Source organism: Mus caroli, chromosome 1 (assembly GCF_900094665.2).
Source record: "Mus caroli chromosome 1, CAROLI_EIJ_v1.1, whole genome shotgun sequence".
NCBI classification, from domain to species: Eukaryota; Metazoa; Chordata; class Mammalia; order Rodentia; family Muridae; genus Mus; species Mus caroli.
In genome coordinates, this window is record NC_034570.1 from 79,966,020 (window position 1) to 79,989,280 (window position 23,261).

At 47.4% G+C, this 23,261-nt stretch overlaps 1 protein-coding gene across 3 annotated transcripts in view; it reads right to left on the reverse strand.

Moving 5' to 3' along the window:
- The window catches only part of Ngef (neuronal guanine nucleotide exchange factor), a 96,237-nt gene that overhangs the window by 6,724 nt on the left and 66,252 nt on the right, over nt 1-23,261 (reverse strand). For all 3 annotated transcript variants that reach the window (XM_021174300.2, XM_021174309.2, XM_029482181.1), the window contains 5 exons: nt 19,839-20,140; nt 6,201-6,361; nt 4,129-4,281; nt 2,479-2,608; nt 919-993 (listed from right to left, as the gene is read on the reverse strand). In XM_021174300.2, coding sequence (XP_021029959.1) covers nt 919-993; nt 2,479-2,608; nt 4,129-4,281; nt 6,201-6,361; nt 19,839-20,140 — 821 coding nt within the window. The remainder of the gene's footprint in view (nt 1-918; nt 994-2,478; nt 2,609-4,128; nt 4,282-6,200; nt 6,362-19,838; nt 20,141-23,261) is intronic.

Below are 23,261 nucleotides of genomic sequence, written 5' to 3' on the forward strand. Positions count from 1 at the left end.
AGACACAATCTCTGATTGTAAACAGTATGGTGGTAAACTCTGTGTGTGTGTGTGTGTGTGTGTGTGTGTGTCTGTGTGTGTGTCTGTGTGTGTGAGAGAGAGAGAGATCTTTGCTATCTTCATTTTGCTTCTGCTAGTTTTTAAAATTTTTCTTGTATTTGATCATTGATTACTTTTATGAATGAGAAAAAAACCCTTTTTTTTTCAAAAAAAAAAAAGTAAGCAAGATAAACTGATTATCTTTCACCAAAAGGAGGGGAGAGAAAAAAGCAGAGAAGAGCTTAAATAGGAAGCACACCAGGCCCTTGTCCCACCTCTGAGATAGCCCTCTGGGGTAGGCAGGCCCAGGGCAGGTCAGAGATCACCAGACCCATCCAGGGTGCTGCTGCCCAGTAGGGCCTAGAAAAAAAAAAGTCATATGGCTCATTGGTGGGGGCCAAGTACCCAAAACAGTCACTTGATGGACACACAAAGCTAGAGAAAGCTGCTGATACCCACAGACAACCCATCACTGCCACGGGAGTCATCTAGGAGGACCAGAAGTTGGGGACACTCTTAGGCAAGGCTCTGGGTCAGGGTATACACCAATATAAGCTGGACCCTGGAGGATAGAGTGGGAACTGTGGGGTGCAAACAGGTGTTGGGTTGCAACAGAGTCCTATGCTGGTAAAGAGTACCAGGCAAGCACCTCCATATATAACCTGGGCACATGAACAGGGGTGGGGTATTGCAGAGGAGGCACTGACAAAACTGCATTAGGTATGAATTTTCCCCCCTTAGTGACTCTTCTGGACTGCAAAAGTAAATCTCAGAATAAATAAATGAAATGCTAAGAGATCACAGTAACAGAGGAGATCAGTAGGGACAGTGATCTAGAGGGAAAATGGACCCCGGGACACACCGGTGTAAATAACTCACCATTTCTAGCTCCTTGTGGGCATCCAAGGCGGTGCCTTCACGCTCAGACCTCTCCTCCACTCTCTTCAGGATATTCTGAAGGCAAGATGGAGCTGTGTTACCCCACTCTTCCCCTTCCCCTCCCTGTCCTCCCTGGCAGTGGTTATCATCTCTCAGGTGCAGCTTTAAAAATGCAACACACATAGCCCTTGGCTGGATGGACAGAGGGCACAGGGTCCTCAGCCAGGCCAGGGGTAGATGCCTTGACCCAGCATGCTAATGGGAAGCCCAGAACTCAGTAGTTTAGGCCCCAAGGGTAGATACTTTATGCAGAACCAATGGCCCATCGAGAGCACAGCACAGAGGCAGCGCAAAGCAGCAAGGGACCCTGGTCACTCAGGCAGGGGTAAGGGCTCGCTCTGTCCCTAAGTGAGACACAGTGTTTACACAGGATCCTCCCTCCCTCCCACTCTCCCTCCCTTCTGGGTGGTCACTGGAGGCTTAGTCATCACAGTCCTGGAGGCTTGGCTGACTGACTGGTCTTTTTACTGTAACACATCTTTTCTCCTATCCTTTAGTTTTCTTCAGTTCACAATTAACATAGCTTCTCAGGCTGAGTATAACCCTGTCTACTCTGTACTGGCTGGTTTTGTGTGTCAACCTGACACAAGCTGGAGTTATCACAGAGAAAGGAGCCTCTCTTGAGGAAATGCCTCCATGAGATCCAGCCTTAAGACATTTTCTCAATTAGTGATCAAAGGCAGAGATCCCATTGTGGGTGGTGCCATCCCTAGGCTGGTAGTACTAGGTTCTTTAAGAAAGCAGGCTGAGCAAGCCAGGGGAAGCAAGCCAGTAAGTAACATCCCTCCATGGCCTCTGCATCAGCCCCTGACTCCCAAGTTCCTGCCCTGACTTCCTTTGGTGATGAACAGCATCGTGGAAGTGTAAGCTGAATAAACCCTTTCCTGCCCAACTTGCTTCTTGGTCATGGTGTTTTATACAGGAAGAGAAACCCTAAGTCAACTTTCCTCTATGCCTGCTCTCACCCTCTGTAGCAGCCACAGTGACAAATGTCAGCCACATCAGGTGAGGATGGAATCTGAGACATCCTCCCCCTCCCCCCTTCTTGCCCACACCTCTGCATTCCTTCCCATCATGCTTTATGAGCTCAGTGCTGGCCCTGGTCCTATGACTCTTGTTTCCCCAGTACCTTTGAACATTCAAGTTTCTCTATATACAGTGTTCTTTCTTCCAGATGTTGATGCCACTGGCTCCTCTAAGCTGAGCCTCACTTAAATCTTGCTTGTCTTTCTTGATTCCTCCAATTGGCAGTAACCAGGCAGGCACCCTCGACTGGGTTAACTCATTGCTAACCCTGACAGCTATGCCCACTTTTCTGGATATGTCTGCCAATCTTTACTTCTGGAATATAGCTGAGCCCTCATTGCTTGGAGCACAGTAGGGCCCTAATTGGCCCTTATTTAACAAATGGATTCTCTAAAATACTAGTGGAGAGGTAGAAGGAGCTAAGGCTTGGACAGGGGAGGCCTGTAGAGCCCAGGACATGGTCAGGGGTCACACCTGGACCAGCAGCTTGAGTCTCGTGATCCTCTGGAAAGGCAAGATGAGGAAGGAGGAGAAAGGCAGGCCCTTGCATTTGGGGTCCAGCTCCAACTGTGCGATCAGTTCCCGGAAAGTGGCCTTCTCCTGTCTGAAGATCCAGACACAGGGGGCTGTCTCTGAGCTCAGGCCCTGGAGGTGTGAATAGAAGATGCTTCCCCCACCCTCTTCTCCCTCCCCCTTCTCATTTTTCAAAATGGAAAATAAACTGTTCATGTAAACGTCAAGTAACAATAGTGGCTCCATATGCCTGGCCATGAAGACTTGGCAAAGCATGATTTGTGTGGGAGGGGTAAGAATCCCATTGTAGCCAAGGTTATGAATCAGACATACAATTAGATGACTTCATCAGGCAGGAAGCCGAGGCAAGGTAAACCCACGGAGAGATGCAACCCGCTGCAGGCTTGAGGCACCTGCCAGGAAAGCCTGAGCTATTTTTGACAAGTGGCCTGGCCACGTGGCCCAGTGCTGCCGAAGGCCAGGAAGTCAACTGCCAGAGACTTACTGCAGGGTAGCAGCAGACATCAGGGCAGTCACTGTACCTACTGCTAGGGGGAGCAGAACCCCCAGCGGCACCCACAGGGCAAAGCTACATGGTGACCAGCCATCCTGGGGATTCTTGGGAACTGCAAGACACAGACATCTATTCTTCTTGCTGCTTAATCAGAGAAGTAGCAGCCGATTCCCACCACTTCCAAACAGTCACTGGAAAAGCACCCAAATGAATGCCTAGATACTCAAAGTTTAAAATGTCCACTTCAACCATCTGGCTTGATAGAAAGGCCATCAAATCCAGATGCTATTTGGACAGTGGGCACGTGGCACACTGAAACCTTCCTGGCTCTACAACAGAGCCTAGAAGCCATGGGGAACTGACTCTGTCACAAATGACTAGAAACCCTCCCTCTGTGTCAGCTGCAGGATGCTTCTTAGTGACTGTCACAGAACTGCCACCTCTGACCCATAGCTTCTTAACACAGTAGCTGCTGCCATGTGTCAGGCAGAGTTTGCCAGCCTCCTCAGGCAACCTGGATAGATTTGTCTGTTCTAATGAGGCCCTCAACCTTGCCTTTGTTCTCAGGGCACCCCAGAGACCCCTGTACCTGGACTATGTTTGGGACTGCAAACCTGGTCTTGATTTTCTACTATAGGTTCTCATACTGGAAAGACTTTTGTTTCGCTTTGTTTTGTTTGGTTTGCGTGGGTAGGTACCAAAAGGCAACTCTTTCTTTGTGGTCCAAAGCAAGGTCGTGAAATGGGATACTGTCTCCTAGTTCACATGCAATGCATGACAAGCCAAGACTCCTTTCTGCCCGCCACTGGCTTTCTTACTACTTCAAACCTATATTTCCAATGTTCTAGACCTTGGATCATCCCTGTGGCTATACATTCTTTCCTACAGGGATTTCTTGGCTGTTCTGGAGACAGGTCTGGAGGCTTCAGATGACTCCCCCGGAGCACAGGCAGACTACCGGTTTTCTAGTGACACCAAGATCTCAGGGAACATGCTAGAGTTAGATGCTCTCACCCACCTGGCTAAATTGTGTGACTTAGTGTGGCCCTGAGGAATGCCCAGGCAAGGATGGCTGAGCCCAAGCAGGGTATACTCACAGGAGCTGCTTGTATGTCCTTTCCTGGTAGGTCTGGTTACTGACGTAGGTGATATAGACCGAGAAGTGATCAGCTGCGTAACGGTACACGATGTCGCACACATCCGAGATAACAATGTTCTCCTCCATGCGGTGCTCCAGCTCCAGCAAAAACCTGTGAGAGGCAGAGGCTGAGCTGAAGGCCCCTGAAGGTGCCTGGAGATCAGTGTGCTGGGCTGGAGAGACCAGCACTCTCTCCCAAGGTGAGTGGGACTCTGCATGCCAGTAGCTCATCTGAACACAACAGGGAACAGCCATGGTTTTAGGTGGATAACACCACCAGAAGTATGCAGAGGGAGAGAGGGCATGAGGCTCATCTTTTAACTCTTACATGTGTACTGATGTGTTTGCAGGTGTAACAGAATGATGATCAAGCTGTGTCTCACAATGGTCCCCTGGGTACTAGGAGTAGCAGGGATTGGATGAACCTAGACTGGCATCATGCCCACCACTCATTAAGCCAATGGACAACGCATGAGGAGTGTAACATGGGGGTCTCTACTTTTGTGTTGTGGAAATTTTCAAATTAAAATCAGAGTTGGTGTGTAAATAGCAAGCTCAGAGATCCCACGGGTTGCTCTGGCATCGATGAGCCATCACCTTAGAAGTTACTGGATAGGAGGATAAGATGGCTGCCAGCAGAGGCAGAGACTCCAAAGAAAAGGCAGGTGTCAGTGCAAAGGGGGCAACTGGAGAGCCCCACACACAGACAGCAAGAGCAATCGGGCTTCCACATGTGACACTGAGTGACCCTCACTGTAGGGAAGGGATGTCTCCGCCGTGCCCCACCTAATCTGAATGTGGGAAGTTGGCCTAGTGCTTCCTATGATGCTGGGAACAGCTCAGTGAACCTTTCATCCTAATTTCTCTCCTTCTCCTCCTCCTCTTTCTCCTCCTCTTCTTCTTCCTCCTCCTCTTCCTCTTCCTCCTCCTCTTCCTGGTCTTCCTCCTCCTCTTCCTCCTCCTCTTCCTCCTCTTCCTCCATAAGAGCTCACTTCCTCCTTTACCCAAGTCCAACCTCAGGAAACACAGATCCATCCCACATCCTTTCCTGGATTGCTGGATGCCTCATGGAGAGGAGAAAGAAGCAGCAATCTGGGCTCTGGCCCTGGCCTGCAGGGAGCTTAGGTTTCCGTATTTCCAGGTGAGCAGTTGTTCCCAGAAGACCTTGGACACTGTCATGAGACCCACACAGATTTGCATAAGATTCAGCTCAACATCACTCTAACCAGTTAGGAGAGCCCTTTAACTCAGAGCACCATAAGGATGCACAGGTCTCAGAGGCCAATGGGAAGAGACCCAGGGCTACCAACTGGCCAACCTGCTGGAGAAGACAATGGGCCTTTTGGTTTACATCTGTGTGTGTGTGTGTGGGGGGGGGTCAGAGGTCAAAGGTCAACTTCAGGTGTCATTCCTCGAGAGCCATGCCCCTAGTTTCTTTCTTTTTTTATTTTTAATATTTATTTATTTATTTATTTATTTATTTATTTATTTATTATATGTAAGTACACTGTAGCTGTCTTCAGACACACCAGAAGAGGGTGTCAGATCTCATTTCGGGTGGTTGTGAGCCACCATGTGGTTGCTGGGATTTAAACTCTGGACCTTCGGAAGAGCAGTCGGGTGCTCTTACCCACTGAGCCATCTCACCAGCCCCCCACCCCACCCCTAGTTTCTTTTGAGACAATCTTCCATTAGTCTGTAGCTTGCCAATTAGGTTAGACACCAGCCACCAGCCAGCGCCAAGGATTCTCTTAGCTCCCTATCCCTAACTCTGGAGTGACAAGTGAATCCCACCACCTTTAGCTTTCATGTGGGTTCTGGGATCACACTCAAGTCCTCATGCTTGCAAGACAAGCATTCTACCCACTGCCCTGTCTCCCCTATGCCTAGATTAATGGCTTCATCCTCCCTATTTCTTTATGTAAAAATCCAAAACATTCAAAGGCCTAGAAGCCCAACCAGTTAGCATGGGCCCTGGTTTCAGCCACTCGCTGGCAGAGAGAAGATGGAAGGTGGCCCTGCAGTGCTCACCGCTCACTGACAGCCATGACATCCAGGACATTGGAAAAGAGGATGTGGGCCTCGGATGGGTGCAGGATCTTCTTCAGACGCTCGTTCTCCATGAAGTGCGACACCAGCAGGTTCAGGCTCTTATAGTAGGAGGCCTCGGAGGTAACCAACTCAAACATGGCCTGCGGAGACACAGAAGAGACCGTGTCGTCATTGCTAAGAGCTGAGGACATCCTTAGAGGAAGATGTTCTGAAGCCTGTGGTGGCAGCTGCATGGCAGATGCCAACTTGCCCTGGTGCAAAGGAGAAAACCCTTCGCTCTCAGCAGGTACATGGTCACAACCTGCTACGTGAACACCGGATGACAAGCTAGGGATCAATCCATAGAAGAAGAAACAATGTAAGAGGCAGGCCTTGTGACAGAGCCAGATGGTGACAAAGATGACTCTGGCCTGAGTTTACTGGCGTAGAGATGGGCAGAGCAATCAATAGGGACAGGACCCTGCCTGCCCCCATTTTACAAGAAATAGATCAAGATGTCAATCAGGAAGGGTGGAGTTTTGGGTGACTTTATACATTTTTCTTTTTAGCTTTTGAGTTATCTGAAAAAAAATCCTCAGTAAACCTCTATTATTTCCTTTAACATCTGATTTTATAATGTAATTTTTTTAAAAAATCACAATTTTCATTTTGAAAAAAAAAAAAAACAGAAAAAGAAACAGAATTTTACTTCAGCCTTCAGGATTACCTTTCTCCTGTAACAACATTGACTTAACAATGTGATGAACTCAAAACTTCCCGGCAGCAGACCTGGCTAAGCTTGCCTTTAGTGCTTGCAAATTACCTACCCCAAATCCAGTGGGAGCCATGCCCACTGTCTGTCCAGGCACTCTCCACTGTCTCTTGACTCAGGGCTGTTTAGATGGCTGAAGGGACAGTGTGACAGGTTGAACTATTGACCCCTCCAAAAGTATGCTCACTCCCTGGTCTCCAGGACCAGCAACTGTGCCCTTGAGTGAAACTGGGTCTGTGCTTGAATTGAAAGTCTTGAGGTGAGACGATAAGACCGTTCCAGAGTCAGGGTGGGTCCTACCCCTAGTTCGAGGTGTTGAGTTTTGCTTCTGCTGCTATGATAAAATATAAAGTTTAAGAAAGGTTTATTCAGTTCACACTTCCAGGTCATAGCCTGACATCTCAAGGAAGTCAAGACAGGAAGTCCAAGCAGCGAGTCACACCCACAGTTAAGAGTAGAGAATGAACCACGGTCCCCTATTCAGCTCCCTTCCCCTCTTTTACAGTCTGGGACTCACTCAAGCTCAGAAAATGGAACTATTCACATTTAGTCTGGGTCTTCCTATGTCAATAGACAACAGAACAATTCCCCACAGACATACCAACAGGACAACCTGATCTCGACAATCCAGATGATTCTAGATTGCATCAGTTGACAAAATTCATTAAATGGCTGTAGACATCTCCATAAAGGAAAGGAGGTGAGACACAGGTACACAGAGGACAGAGGTGGGAACCAGGGTGGCATCTGGAGTAGCTGGAGAGTGGAAGACAAAGGAATGATCCTTCTTTGGTGCTCAGGAGGGAGGGCAGCCTGCTAACATCTCCATTTCAAGCTTCTAGTCGGTACCTTGGGAGCGTGTGTTTCTATCATTTCGTGCAGTCAGGACATGATAGCAGTCCTCAGAAACAAGTACAAGACTGAGGACAGACAAAACAATGAGCAGGGGTCAGACAGTGGAGGTTCTAGCTCCAGGAATTATGGAGGGTGGGGAGAGGACAGGGGAGGAGACTGGTGTTTGCTCCTAAAACACACGTGCCTGGGTGATGGTGGTGGAGGTGGGCAACAGGTTTCTTATGCCATTTCATTCAATCCTCGGGACCCCACTCCCCAAGAGACTCGCAGACAATCCTGTTTCATCAGTCACATGACAACGGTCTCAAAGTCATGTGACTTTGAGAACCCAGCTGACTCCCTACCAGGTTGGGCCACAGCAAAACAGGATTAACCGGATGTTTCCAGTCACTTCCTCCTGTGACACACTGCCAACCAGTGAGCCCGTGAGCCCTTTGGGACAAGGAATGCATTTTTAAGTTGGAGATGCCATGCAGCAACTGTAAGAAAGTCCACAGCGATGTCACAGCAACCCCAGACCCCGGTACTTAGTCTGCACTTAACTTGAGACAGTACCAATCAGGGTTAAGATGCCGTGAACTGTGGTCCTGGGAGCCAGTGATGACTGGGAATTCATCTTTGATTTGCATAGCTGCCTGTGTCCATCACAGACATGAAGGCCACATTGGATCTAAAGTTTTCTAAAAGCTTCTCTGCTACAAATGTTGTCATTAACTCACCTTCTGGCTATTCAGTTTAATTTTTCCAAAGGATGCCAAGATAACTGGGCAGCCAAGCTCAGAGCATATGCAACTAGCCCAACTGACTATAGTCGACTCTTTCACAGACTGAAGGATCCACCATCCCCACACAGCAACACGAGAGGATTGTATATCAGATGCTGTGGCTCTGTCAGAACACCTGGCTCTATACTTACAAGTACCCACCTCACCCTGCTGATGACAGCTTTTGTCCCAATGGCTATGAGGATCAGGGTTTGGGGACAGCTGGCACTGGCTATGCTGTGGTTGGCATCAGCGAGCTTTGTCCTGAATCATACGGCTGACGCTGGCTGAGCCCATTCACTAACCTCCCACCCCAATTCCCCATTTATAGGTGGTTTAGTCATCTATGAATTTTCCTTGGCCAGGATGTTTGTCTTTATTTAGCTTGCCACATCAGTGTAGCTGTCTTTTCCTTATCAATATTGCTTTTGACTCAGCCTCTCGAGCCTTTTACGTGGCTCTCCAGGAGAGATGAGGGGTAGAGGGATGTAGCTCAGTTGTGGAGTTTTTGCTTGCCACGTGGAAGGCTCTCAGTTTGATCCTGGTACAAACAAAACCTTTGAAAAATAAAATAAGAAATGAGGGAGCCAGGCCTCATGTGCTCCCCTCTCAGGCATTCGTTCCACTATCTACACACTCCCTGGACACCTGCTGCATCTGGTGGAGCACTAAGCCCTGTAAGTGACCATAGCACCACATATTACATAGCTATACCTCAGAGGAGTCAGGTGATTGACACTTCTCAGGCAACATCAGGTAGTGAGGTGTGTCAACATGTGTGTTCCAGAGTATGCGTGTGTGGTTTGGAAAGGAGCTATCCACCCCACCCCCAGGCTCGCATGTTTTGGGAGGTGGTAGAAACTTGGCTACAGGAAGTCGGTCCCTGGGGGTGCTCACTCCTTGCCTCTTCCTGTCTCTCCCTACTTTCTGTCTGGTCTGAGGTAAGCTGCTTTGCTCTGAGATACACTTTCTGCTGTGGGATTCAGCCTAACCTCTAGCCCACAGCAATGGAGCTAGCTGACAGTGGTCCAGAGCCTCTGAGACTTTGAGCCAAAATATATGCCTCTTCTTCCTTCTTTGGGACAGGGTCTCTCCATGTAGCCTTGGAAACCTTGGGGTTTGCTAAGTAGACCAGGCTGGCCTTGAACTCACAAATATCTGACTGCCTCTGCCTCCCAAGTGCTGGAATTAAAAGTGTGCTTTACCATGCTGGACTCTTTACTTCTTAACTATCTTATTACAATGATGAAAAGGTGATTTGTGTATGTGTGTGTGTGTGTGTCCATAGAAAGAAAGATATATAGGTAGGAATATAGATAGAAAGAAATATAGAAATATAGATAGATAGAAAGATAGATAGATAGATAGATAGATAGATAGATAGATAGATAGATACCGACTGACAGACATTTCAGCAGCTGTTGCTACAGTTTATGAATTTGCCAGGCTGGGCACCATCGTGGCTTCCCTCCCTGGTAGCTGCTTTGTGAGCCTGGCTGCTAGATGGTATCCTCAGAGAACACCCAATTAGACTGACCCATATTTTATGAATCACAGCTTGGTCCCTCAATGGTGCTCTTAGATTTTAATTCTCCCATTTCTTAGCTGCCAAGAACCATGAGAATCACAGGATGCCTTGCCTGGATTCTTTGTGCAGTCTAAGAGTTGGTTAATACTCGCTGTTTCCTGGATGGCCAGTCCAGGCAGCTCTGCCATTGGTGAGGACTGTGACGTGTCTGCTTGCTGTGAACAGCTAGGGTGCCAACAGTCACTGGCCTTGGGTGGTCAGAATCCCGGTCCCAGGGATAACAGCTTAATCTTACTAAATAAGAATGGCAGCTTGGGCTCCTTGGGTGATTGTGAGAAGTTAGGTTAACGTACAAAGCACAGTCTGTGGGCTCAGCCTGCCACAAAGCTCCCAACAGACCACCTGAGCATGGAAGCCCATTCCCAGGAATGCCAGTGCCAGTTCAGAGTAACACTGAGCACACAGGACAAGGGACAGGATGGTGGTCAGAGAGTGTCATGGGCCCCTACTAAAGGTTCCTGTTCAAGGAGCACACACACACACACACACACACTGCCAGGCTGTGAGAAGTAGCCTTGTCTTGCATCTTCTGTAGTGGGCTCCAGTCCCCCAAGCCCCAGCATAAATTTATAAACTTTTCTGTTTCTAACAGCTTTGTCCTCCAGTGAAAAGGGGACTCTGAGTCAGCGCCACCCCTCTACTCGCAGGAGACATGTTCAGAACAGACCTGCCTCTGGGAGAGGGGGCAGGATGGGGACCAGAAGTCAGGTGTGATGGTTAATACCATCAAATTGACAGGATCGAGAATCGCCTTGGAGACAAGCCTCTGGGCAGGTCTGTGATGGAATTCCTCGCTTAGGTTGATTGAAATGGGATGATCTACCCTAATGTGGATAGCATTACTCCATGGGTTCCAGTCCTGGGCTGAGTAAAAGGGAGAAAGCAATCTGAACCCTGGTACTCACCCTTCCTTGCTTCCTGACTGTGGACACGCCATGCCAGCTACTGTACTCCCCTGGCATCTTACCTTCCCAACACATGAACTATATATTTTCACACTGATCCAATTAAACTTTAGTTTGTTTTTGAGACAGGGTCTCTCTACACAGCCTGCTCTAAGATATGAGAAAAGGAGCAAAAACAATGGATTACAAGTCTTATTTCCATGTCTGAGCAGACTCAAGTCTGTGGCTGACCTAAGGTCCCTCCCATCTTCTTCCTCAGAACGACAACGACAAGGCTCATTCTTGCCTAGGTATGCTGTGCCTATCTGCTAATCCCATTGCAAGCCTTCAAGGTCACTATCACTTGTGTGTCTGTGTGTCTCTGCTTGACTGGAGATGCTCAAAATACCATGCCTTGCTCACCTTCCTAGTTCTATCTGGCCTGTCCCTTTATATCAGAGAAGCCCCTTTGCAGAGACAAGGTCCTGAACAGACACTCAAGCCACCACAGCCAAAGCAACAGCCATTCCAGGCATTTCTGGCTTCTTTGTTCCTCTCCTTGACAGGTGGCAGGCATGCACTGTCAAGCAGGCTGAGGCTTTGCTGGGTGGAGAGCCCCACCCTCCCTGGACATCCCTCCTCCCTCATCTGTGACCTCCTTCCATTCCTTCTCACCACCATCTAGAAAAGCCCCCTGCTCTCTCTTCTAGAAAAGCCCCCTGTCCTCCCTTCTAGAAAAGCACCCTATACATTTTTTTCTCTTTTTCTTTTGAAGTTCAAGAACAGTTTTGAGTTTAAAAGCAAAACCCTAGGGCGGTAAATTTAAGCCTCTCAAAGGTACTGGGAAAAGAAAGATGGAGAAAAAAAGGAGGGAAAGGCCATGTCACTTTAGTGACATCATCACAAGGCTCGCCATACCGTCCCACAGTGGGGAGGGGGCTTTGAAGAATGAGAGAGCCCTGGGCATCAGAAGAAGCAAACTGAGGCTCTGGCCAGCATCAGACAGACAGACAGACAGACAGGAAGAAGCAACTGGCAGAACTGACAAAGCCAGCTGACCCTCATAGCAGCTCAGAGCCACTGCTTCCTGAGACCTGTTATACATATTATACCTGTTATACCTGTTATACCTGTTGTTATACCTGTATACCTTCTTCCCACCCTTTTCATTTGAATCAGTTCTTTTTTTTCCCCCAAACTGCCCTGCCCTTAAACAGTGAACCTTAAAGGGTTCCAGAGCAAGCTAGCAAAGGAGACTCAATGGAGTATGAGTGTGTATGTGAGTTGTGTGTATAGTGTGTGAGTGTATGTGTGTGTCTCTGAGAGAGTGCACGAGTGTGAGTTGTATGTATGAGTGTGTAGTGTGAGTGTGTATGTGTGTCTGTGACTGTATGCGTATAAGTTGTGTGAGTGTGTAGTGGGTGTGTATATATATATATATATATATATTATGTATGTGTGTCTGTGACAGAATGTATGAGTAAGTGAGTTGTGTGTGTGAGTGTGTAGTATGTATGTTGTAGAATTTCCTGCTGAATATAGCCAGTGCATATCCACGTGGCGTCACTGATTTTTTGATGTACCAAATGATCCATGGGAAATTACAAAAATACCTAAAAGAAATGTTTTCTTTTTAAAAATTACATTTTGCTAATTTGTGTGGGGGGTTGTGTATGCTGTACATGTGTGGGGCGGTCAGAGGATGACATTCTAAAGTTGGTTCTCTCCTTCCACCATGTGGATCCAGGGGAGGGAACTCAGACTTGGCAGCAAACCCCTTTACCCGCTGAGCCCTCTTGGCAGTCCGTCTACTAAAACTGTGATATTATACTCTTTGGAAGACATTCTATGTTGTGAATATTCACCTTCTTAATTCTTTGAAAACCTGTTTTTAATTTTCTCCCTCCCTCCCTCCCTCCCTCCCTCCCTCCCTCCCTCTCCCTTCCTTTCTTCCTTTTGCAGACCTGTGGCCTTTGCACACACTATGCAAATGCTGTACCACTGAGCAGCATCCTGGCTGCTGAAAACAACACCTTTTTTAATGTCTGTAGCTCTGATTATTCATAATAGAAAGTTCTAGATTGATAAAGACAGGGAACTATGGAAATATATTCTTTCTTGGGACTTGGTACAAATATTGTCATGTCCTTGACAATGCTCACCCACGTACTCTCCCAAACTAGGTTTTAAGTGTACATATCTGGCAGGATCTGGGGATGTAGCTCAATTGGCAGAGGGCTTGCCTGGCATGCACGAAGCCCTGGGTTTAACCCCAGCACCCTGTGACCTGACTGCAGTGGTACAAGCCTGTAATGCTAGCATTTAAGAAGTGGAGGCAGAAGAAAAAGAAATTCAAGGTCACCCTTTGCCATTCAGAAGCACAGATGACAGTACCTTGGTGCAGTCTGCCTTGGATTCTTTGATTTTTAGTGATTTTGACTTTCACTCCTTTCATTTACTTAGTAGGCAATCATAGTGTTCTTTTAGAATTGTGTGTATGTATTTGTGTCTCTGTGTGTGTGCAGGTACCTACAGAAGCCAGAGGCATTAGATGCCTGGTACAGAGTCACAGGCAGTTGTGATCCATCTGATATGGGACCTCTGCAAGGGAAAGCAAGCTCCTATTCACTGAGCCACCTCTGCAGCCTCTTGTTCTTCTATATGAACAGCTTTGGGCATGCCCCCCCCCCCCATGGCTCATCATCACTGTTCACCAACACAAGCCATTTTTGTGTTTGGTCATCTTACACCCATCCTTTTGATTAAGACAGGGTCTCTCAATGGCCTGCAGCTTCATTAGGCCAGCTTGTCAGAGAGCATCCAGGGATCCACCTGCCTCTGCCTCCCATCGCACCGCTGCTGATATTATGGTCAGACTACCATGTCTGGCCTTTGACATTGGTTCTGGGTACCCAAACTCAGGTTCTCACAACTGAGAGGCAAGCATACTACCCAGTGAGCCTCTGTCCCAGCCCTCTGTCATTTAATATTAGAGCATAGTGCATTGGGAGTAGGTCCCAAATGCAGCTCAGGCACCATGAGTTCACAGGACAGATGCATCCTCACAAATGTCATTGAAATAGACTGATGGTATCCAGCTTATTTTTCCACCCCAAGATGAGGAACATTGGAAACATTTATGGTTTAAAGTTTGGGTTTTTTTTTTTTAATTGGTTTTGGTTTTTAAGATAGGTGTTACTGTATAGCCCAAGCTAGCCCAGACTATGTACCCATGGCCGACCTTGAACTGGAGATACTTCAGCCCCCTAAATGCTGGCATTACAGATTTACAGATCTGTGCTGGCACACGTGGCTCAATTTGAAGTTTTTATGGTATTTACGTTTAATTGTTTTGTTTTACTATAATAGAGATGTAGTGAGAGATCACAGTTTGTGTAAGTTCAATGCTTTCTATTTAAAGTGGAAGTTTAGTGTGTGTGTGTGTGTGTGTGTGTGTGTCTGTATTTTGATTGCATGTACATCTGTGATCAACACCCAGGCAGGTGGATGCCAGCACCTGTGCTCTGCATGTGTGCCTGATACCCCTGGAGGCCAGAGGCTGGTATTAGAGCCCCCAGGATCGTGGTTACTGATGGTTGTGCATGGCCAGGGTGCCAGGAACTGAACCCAGGTCCTCTGGAATGGGAAGCCCGTGCTCTTAACTGCTGAGCCTTTTTTTTTTTAATGGTCACTGGAAAATAAACACTAGCTCTTGTTAGAGCAGTGTAGTTCTACAGAAATAGGAGTTCCCCTTCGGGTAGCCGAGTCAGTGGGTAAAGGTGCTTGCTGCATAAGCCAGAAAACTTTTGTTGGCTCCCTGGATCCCATATGGAGGTGGAAGGAGAGAACCAACTCCGGAGTTGTCCTTTGACCTCCATCTACATTCAGCTCTCTCACACACACACACACATACACACACACACACACACCCAGTATGCACATACACACAATAATATATGTGTATATATATTATTTTGGAACTATGTAAAACAATGAAAGATATGAGTCTCCAGCAATCCTCCTGCCTCAGCCTTTTGAGTGCTAGGATTACAACCACAGCCACCACGCCCACTCGAAAGACTTTTTAATGAGGTGGCTTACATTCTCATTCACGGCACAAGTCCTTGGATGACTGTTTGACACAGACTACCCTATGAGCCTCTTCAGGCTCTCTGTGTCCCTGCTCTGTCTCTTTCCACAGAACAGTACAGTGTGTGTCAACCTACTGGGCCTTAGCCCTATCCATCATGGCTTTACCTGCTGAGCGCTTCTCTTTCTTCTCACCAGAAGATGAGGGAGAAGCACATAAACAGGCTGGAAGGATTTCTAAGAAAATGAGCAAAGGCTTTCCATGAAGGAAGACAGCTGTAACAGAGGGGGAAGACTATGGAAGGTTACCTGCTTGGGCTTGACCTTGGAAATTCTCATGATCTGTACAGAGCGATGTAAGGATCCAGGAGCCCTGCTCTGGCTTGTGTTCCCCTAAAGCCTCGTGTACGAGGCCTGGCTCTGGGTTCGGGAGCTGCCTTATGAGCAGGGAATGCTTTTCCTCTGGGAATAAGGAAGCTACTGGGTTGGGGGGGGGCTCAGCACCTCCTTCTCTCTTTGTCCATTCCCAATTGCTTCAGCCTCTCACTGTGAGCTGAGGGAGCAAGAGGCCCCCATCAGACGCGGCTCCCTCGTCTGAACCTCCTAGCTTCCGACACTCAAGCTGAACATGCATCTTTTCTTTACAAATGACCCAGTCTCTGTACTGCTATAGCAACAGAAAGTGGCTCCAGATGCTTGCATTTTATGCATAAGCCAATGTCACACAGCCAAGTAGTAGAGCAAAAAATCAACACCCAAGCAGGTGGATGCCAGCACAGGTGTGAATATCACTCTGTCATGTCCCTTTGGCTATACTGTGGGGAAAACATTACAAATGTCAGAAGAAATAATATTTAGAATATAAAAACTACTACTCCATCAAGAACATCAATATAGAAGCTTAACAGAAAAAGAGGCAGAGAGGTTGTATTACACGTTACATACACTTCAGTGGGTGAAATGTTTGTCTAGCATGTGCCCTGGGTTCCATCCCCTACAGCTGAGCCTGGCATGATGGGATGTGCCTGGAAATCTAGTACTCAGGAGGTAGAGGCAGGAGGATCAAAATCCAAGGCTGGGGCTGGAGAAATGGCTCAGCAGTTAAAAGCACATACAGCTCTTACAGAGGAGCTGGGTTTGGTTCCCAGCACACGAATGGCAGCTCACAACCACCCATAACCACGGTTCCACGGGATCTGATGGGCTCCAGGCATGCATGAGGTGCACAACACACACACAAGCAAAACATACACACACATAATATAATCAATTAAAAATAGGTAGAATGAAATTACTATTTTTTAAAAGAGGTCATTCTCCACTAACTAGTGAGTTTGAAGCCAGCCTGGGCTACATGAAACCCTATCTAGAAGAGGAAGGAGAAGGAGGAGAAGAAGAAGAAAGAAGGAGAAGCAGAAGCAGAAGCAGAAGCAGAAGCAGAAGAAGAAGAAGAAGAAGAAGAAGAAGGAGAAGAAGAAGAAGAAGGAGAAGAAGAAGAAGAAGGAGAAGAAGAAGAAGGAGAAGAAGAAGAAGAAGAAGAGGAAGAAGAAGAAGAAGAAGAAGAAGAAGAAGAAGAAGAAGAAGAAGAAGAAGAGGAAGAGGAAGAGGAGGAGAAGGGGGAAGAAGAGGAAGGAGGAGGAAGAAGATAAAAGGAAGAAAGACAAAAATAAGATACTCAAGCAATACACACTGTTTATCATTGGATCAAAGAACATGTGAAGGTTTGGTACTGGAAGTGGAGATGTGTGTGATCACAGCCTCTCTCACAGTTGGTAGCAGGGTGAAATTCCAGTATTTTTACCCCAACCCTTAGGACCAGAAGAGTTTCTGATTTCAGAGTTTCATTTTTGGGTTTGGGAGTATTTGCATAAAAATGATGAGCAATGTTGGAAGTGAGACTTGGTTTAACTGTGGAACTCATTTATGTTTATATGCGTTTTATGCATACAGCTTAAAAAGTAATTTAAATTTAATTAATTTGTGTGCATCTGCCATGTGTGCTTGCATGTGTGTATGTGCGCGAGTGCGTGTGTGTGTGTGTGTGTGTATGTGTGTGTGGGCGTGCACGCGCTCACACAGAGGACAGAAGAATGTGTTAATCCCACAGAGCTGGAGTTGCAAACTATTTTGAGCTGATTGTTATGGGTGCTGGGAGCCAAACCCCAGTTTTTCAGGAGAGCAGAGGGTGCTCTTAACTGCTGAGCCATGTGTCCAGCCCCCTAAAAGTGACTTCACATAAAATGTTCCCAACAGTTTTACATGTGAAAGAGTTTGCTGGTATAGGGGTTGTCCACTTGTGGCATCGTGTCTATGCTCAAACATTTCTGATTGTAGAGCATTTTAGATTCAGGGTTTTCAGACTGGGGCTGACAGCCCACACTGCCCTTTGAACACCCTGTGTTGGGATCTGATGTGATACACTTTTTCACTGTTTTTAGGTGTTCATGGTCTTACAAGGGGACAAGGATATACTGAAGACATGACTGAGTTACATGGAGCCTGATCTGCCCCATGCAAGCCCTGCACGGTGTCCACAGAGCCCCCTGGACGGCCAGTGAGCAATGTTGAAGTGAGACCTCACTATGGTCTCTTGCATTCTTCCATCCTATTTAAGCCACTTGTTAACGCAATGCAGTTGTATCCCTTTAATGCTCTTTGTTTGTTTTTGTTTGTTTGTTTGCTTGTTTGCTTGTTTTTCCGAGACAGGGTTTCTCTGTGTAGCCCTGGCTGTCCTGGAACTCACTTTGTAGCCCAGGCTGGCCTTGAACCCAGAAATCTGCCTGCCTCTGCCTCCTGAGTGCTGGGATTAAAGGCATGCGCCACCACGCCTGCCCCTTTAATGCTTTTAAAAAGTAGGCAGGTGCCAGTGCTGAGCGAATGGGCCATTTTGAGGCAGAGTTTCCATGTGCAGCCTGGAAGTCTGCCTTCCAGCTGGGCAGGGATCCCTTTGCTCTCATGCCCAGCAGAGCAGGGGATGTTTTCATAAAAATTCAGCTGCAAGCTGCGAGGGGCCCGAGGAAGGAAGGCGTTTGTATTGTCTGCTTTTGAAAAAATAATAAAAGCGTGTTAGTGGGCTACTTACGGAATTTAAAAACACTTAGAAATAAGTGGTACCTAAACCCACCTGAAAGGCCTTTGACAATCTTTTCTATGTCTGATAACATGGTGGCTTGGTTTTCTAACCTACTAGAAAGTCCCCCATTGCTCATTCACCTTTATAACGGGGTGTGTGTGAGCTCAGCCACCATATTTATCTATTATTATTATTATTATTATTAATTATCATTATCATTTGCTTCTTGTTTCTGTTTTAGTTTTTAAGGCAGGCTGTCTTGTAGCCCAGGCTGGCCTCTAACTGCCTAATAAGTATGTGAGGATGACTCTGAAATAAAAATCTTCCTGCCTCTGGCCACGAATGTGCTGGGATGACAGGTGTGTGCCATATGCCCAGTCCTGCTTCTTTGCCATTTGTCACCTTCCTGTGTGGTACATAAAGGACAGGCTCCTCTGTGTTTAGCTCCATTTATGCTGGAAAAGGTTTTTTTACTGTGTTTCAAAGCTTTAAATATGTGAACTGACCTCACAGTTTCATTTAACGACAACAACCACCCAGACAAAGTCTTGATGAGCTCCCATGCTAAGTAGCTTGTCAATATTTAAGTATATTTCTACTTGATTCTGCCAGAATCAAGGACACACAGGTGAACCCTAGGCGATCCCTCAAACTACTCCCTTCCTCAGTAATGGAGCATGTATTGAATTGGATGACACAGACAGGAACTAGGCTCTGTTCAGGTCATTAGCCCTTGTAGCCTTGTGTTTTGATGCTCTTTCATCTATGAAGTTCACGCACGAGCCAGTTACAGTAATAATAATAATAATAATAATAATAATAATAATAATAATAATAATCCCTCTTTCTCTCTGTCCATTAACCACGGTTTCTACTACTGACCATCCTCTCCTCTCTACCACACGTTCCTGAGACTCACAAGATCAAGACCCTTGCTCAGCAGAGCATCTCCAGCAGGCTGGAGAGATGACTCAGCAGTTAAGAGCGTGCACTGTTCTTTCAGGGGTCCTGAGTTCAATTCCCAGCAACCACATCTGAATTGGGATCTGATGTCCTCTTCTCATGTGTCTGAAGGGTGTACTCATATAACAAACAAACAAACAAACAAATGATCCTTGCTACACGTTTCTATTACTGACAACTTTCCGCTGATTATTTTCTTCTGCTCATAACCAACCATTGTACTGCCCACTGCCTCTACCTCCCTGACCTCAGGGAGAGTGGCCTGGACCTTCACACAAGGATCTCTTGGAGCCTCAACCCTCCAGAATCCACATGGCCCTTCAATGTGGAAAGAAACACAACTGACTGTCACTTACAGAACACTGGAGTTATTTCACAGTCACTGGTTCTGTGCCACCTAGTGCTTCAATGTCACCGTAACCCCACCAAGATGGTCACCCCACCAAACAAAACATCTAACATTCCTCGAGGGGCACTGAATCAGCCCAGAAAGTGGCTGGGTGGTCTGTGACCTGTGAAATGTTTCCTTCCCTGTCTGTGTTAGAGAGTCAGGTTCGGTTCAGCCCTGAACTGCTCTGGTGAGCCAGGACTTCAGCCCCTCAGTGGGTCCCTCAGATTCCCTGCACCTCCAGCCTGGGGCCCTACATTACCTCCTGCAGCTTGATCTCCTCGGGCTGGAGAATGTCCAGCACACCGCTGCTCTGGATCTCAGGAAGGTCTTGCCAGAGGTTGAACCTGGAGTGGGGGTTGCTGAGCAGGCAGATCTGAGGCAGAGCTCTCCTCTCAGGAGGGCTGGCCAGCTCCTCCTCCTCCTCTCCCTCCTCCTCCTCCTCTCCAGCGTCTTCCCCAACTTGGGACCCATCAGAGTTGCCTTGGATTTCTGCATCCTGCTGCCTCCGAGTTTCGATTTCTTGGAGAGTCGATTTGTCTCTATACTCTTGATACAGGAGCCCTGAAATCAAAGTGTTATCACAAAGACAAGAGCAGGATGTCAGATGGAGGTCCTTGAGAAGCCCACCTCCCCCCCCCCACACACACACACAAAGAAAGCCAGCATGTACCAGGTTGCACCAGCAGGCTCCAGCCCTGCAAAAGAGACCAACCATAGCTTTCATTTCTGGGGGAGATCAGCATGTGTGAGTTTCTTTTGACAAGTAAAGAAATCCCTGAGTAGATTAAAAATTACGTTCTCACATGCACACAATGGGGAAAAAAGAATATAGACTGTGATGTGTTAATAGGCATGCATGAAAAATTGATGAAAATATCCCAATTATGTTCTAATATCCCACGAGGGTCCTTTCCCCACGTTTAAATGATTCAGTATTAAAACTTAAGCTTGTGCATCCCTTAGTGGGGAGTGGCTCTGAATTTTCATGTTGAATCAGTGTCTCATCAATGAGCCCAAAGGAAACTGTTGCCTCTGACACTCACACTTGAGGGCGCCATTCCTGACCAATCACACTTAAACACAAATGTGACCCAAATCTCTGAGGGAGACTAGGGGTGTCGATGAATCAGTGTAAAGACAGCATCTCATGGGAAAGAAGAGAAAATAAACATTTGGGATGTTCTGGCTGCAGAGCAGAGGGACAGTCTATCCGCATGGGCTGGTGGGGACAGGGGCACGTGACACTGCCTGCTGAGCGGCTGGTAGAGGGGGGTTATTCCAAAAATCTTATAGGTCATGCTGTAGAGACAGAACTCTGCCCTGGGGACCTGTGCAGACCCCATATAGGCATACTGATACATCTGCATGCCTGGTAGGGAGAATAGGGGCCATGGCAGTTCCCAGGACTACAAGGGCATCAATTAAGTGGGGGCAGGGCAGAGCAGAGGCCCTAACTCATGGCATGGTTACAGGGTAGAAGACAAGCCCTGGCAGCTGGCTGGCGCTGGATCAATATTCAAGTAACCAGCTTGGAAAGTGGTCTGAAGGCACCATTGGTAGAAGCAAGGAACAGAAGGCTGGGGTGACAAAGAGATGTAAGTTTACTTGGGGTGATAGGGGAGCCCCAATCGGCAGCTGGGCACACTGGCATGGAGCTTTACCCAGGCATAAGGTTAAGTGGGATCCTTGCAAAGTTCTCACTGTGGAGGCAGCATGGACGTGGGGCACCATTCGTTCTCTGCGCAGCTTGGAAGGACGCAAACAGCAGAAAGGGGGGGAAGAGAAACTGACCACCGTGGGAATCCTGACAGCGGCTGGAGAAATTGCAGTCGCTGGCGGGAGCCTCACAAATCCATCCCGCTGATTACATCATTTGCTTCCGGCACTCGGTGACTCTGTGACTGTACTTCATGAAGCCTTTACAGCAAGGCAGGACAGCCCCAACTTCAGGGGATTCAGATCTGGTGTTTTTAATAGTTGTACTAGTTGCAGAATGCAACATGTAGCTCACCAGCTGAAGGGATGCTAATGAGCATTAGAATTGGAGCCAAACTCCACCCAAAGCTGATGTGCTCCAAGGATAGTCCAATGTCAACACAGAAACCAGTTCAACAAACACACATGCCTGTCTGTGTATGTTGAAGTACACATGTGTGTGCATGTGCATGTGTGTGTGCTTGCATGTGGAGGGCACATGTCACTCTTCAAGTCCTGGACACCTTGGGTTTTTTTCTTTTTTTTTTTTCTTTTCAGACAGGATTCCATATTGGCTTAGGGCTCACCAAATAGGTTAGGCTAGCTGGCCAGTGAACCCCAGGGGTACTCTTGTATCTGGATTACAGACATGTGCTGCCATGCCTAGCTTTCAGTGGGTTCTAGGGGTTAAACCCAAGTCCTCACTCTTGTGTGGCCAGCATTTTGCCACCTCCTTGGCCCTCCAAGCTAATTATCATCCAGTCATCGTTCTGACGATATTTGCTGGAGCTTCTGCACGGTGACTTAGCAGAGCGGGTACTTAGTCATGGTTGAACACCTTTTAAAAATCACCATTTCTAAGCTTCCTGGAAGTGTCTAACTTAGCATGTTTTAAAGGCTCAGAAAAACACATGGCACAGCCAGCAAACTGCAGGCAAATACTACCCAAGACTTCTCGGTGGCACATGTGCTGGAAGGAGACAAAAATACCAGCACTGTGGGTAGCTGTGTTGGAAATGGTATTTCTGAAAGTGCTGCACAGTGGACGCCGCCTCTTCCCTGTCCCTTCCCACCCCTGCCTTCCACTGGGGAGGAGAGGGCTGGGCTGGACACTATGTGCTCAGGGAAGTAGGCAGGGTCCGATGGAGGCTCTCACCAGCGGTGGTGGGCTCAATACCTGCATTCGGTGCCATTGAGAGACAGAGATCTGAATGCTCCCCCTCCCATCCCCAATTCCTATGAGGGGATCTAAAGCCCATGTGACAGTATTAGGAGGGAAGGCCTTTGGGGAATTGGGTTTCTTGGATGAGATTCATCAGAGGCTGGAGGGCTCTTCATTGTTCTGCCTGCCACGTGGGACTCTTTCATGATCCATGAAGCAGAGAGAGCGGCTCTCACTAGACACAGATCCACCGGGATTATTGGCTGGCAGCAGAACTCTGAGGGGAACTATCTAACTGTTTATACATTACCAGTATTAAGATTGGGGTGTAACATTTCCCCCTAAAGGCTCATGTGCTCTTTGGGTTGGTCTCCATGCCAAATGGTGGAGAGGGGCCTCAGAGAAGGTAATTAACAAACACAGGCCTCTCCTCTTGAACATTCCATCAGAGCTTTAGATCAAGAAGAGATTGTTCTAAAATCAATTGTCTGGCCCTGGACCTCTCTAGCTTCCCTCTCATGGTGTCTCGTCTTTGATACCATTTCCTGTGTGTGGCATGGACCTCACTAGGGCTAACAGAAATGGATGGTCCGCTCTTACACCTAAAAGTGTGAGCTAAATAACCTCTTTGACAGCAGGTATTTTGTCACAATACATAATATACCAAGATATCCAATGCAAGGTATGGATTAATATACCAGCCAAGGAGACAGAAAGAGAGGATAAGGCCGACCCAGAACAGATCTAAGGGTTTCTTTAGAAAGAGAGAGAGAGAGAGAGAGAGAGAGAGAGAGAGAGAGAGAGAGAGAGAGGGAGGAACCTAGG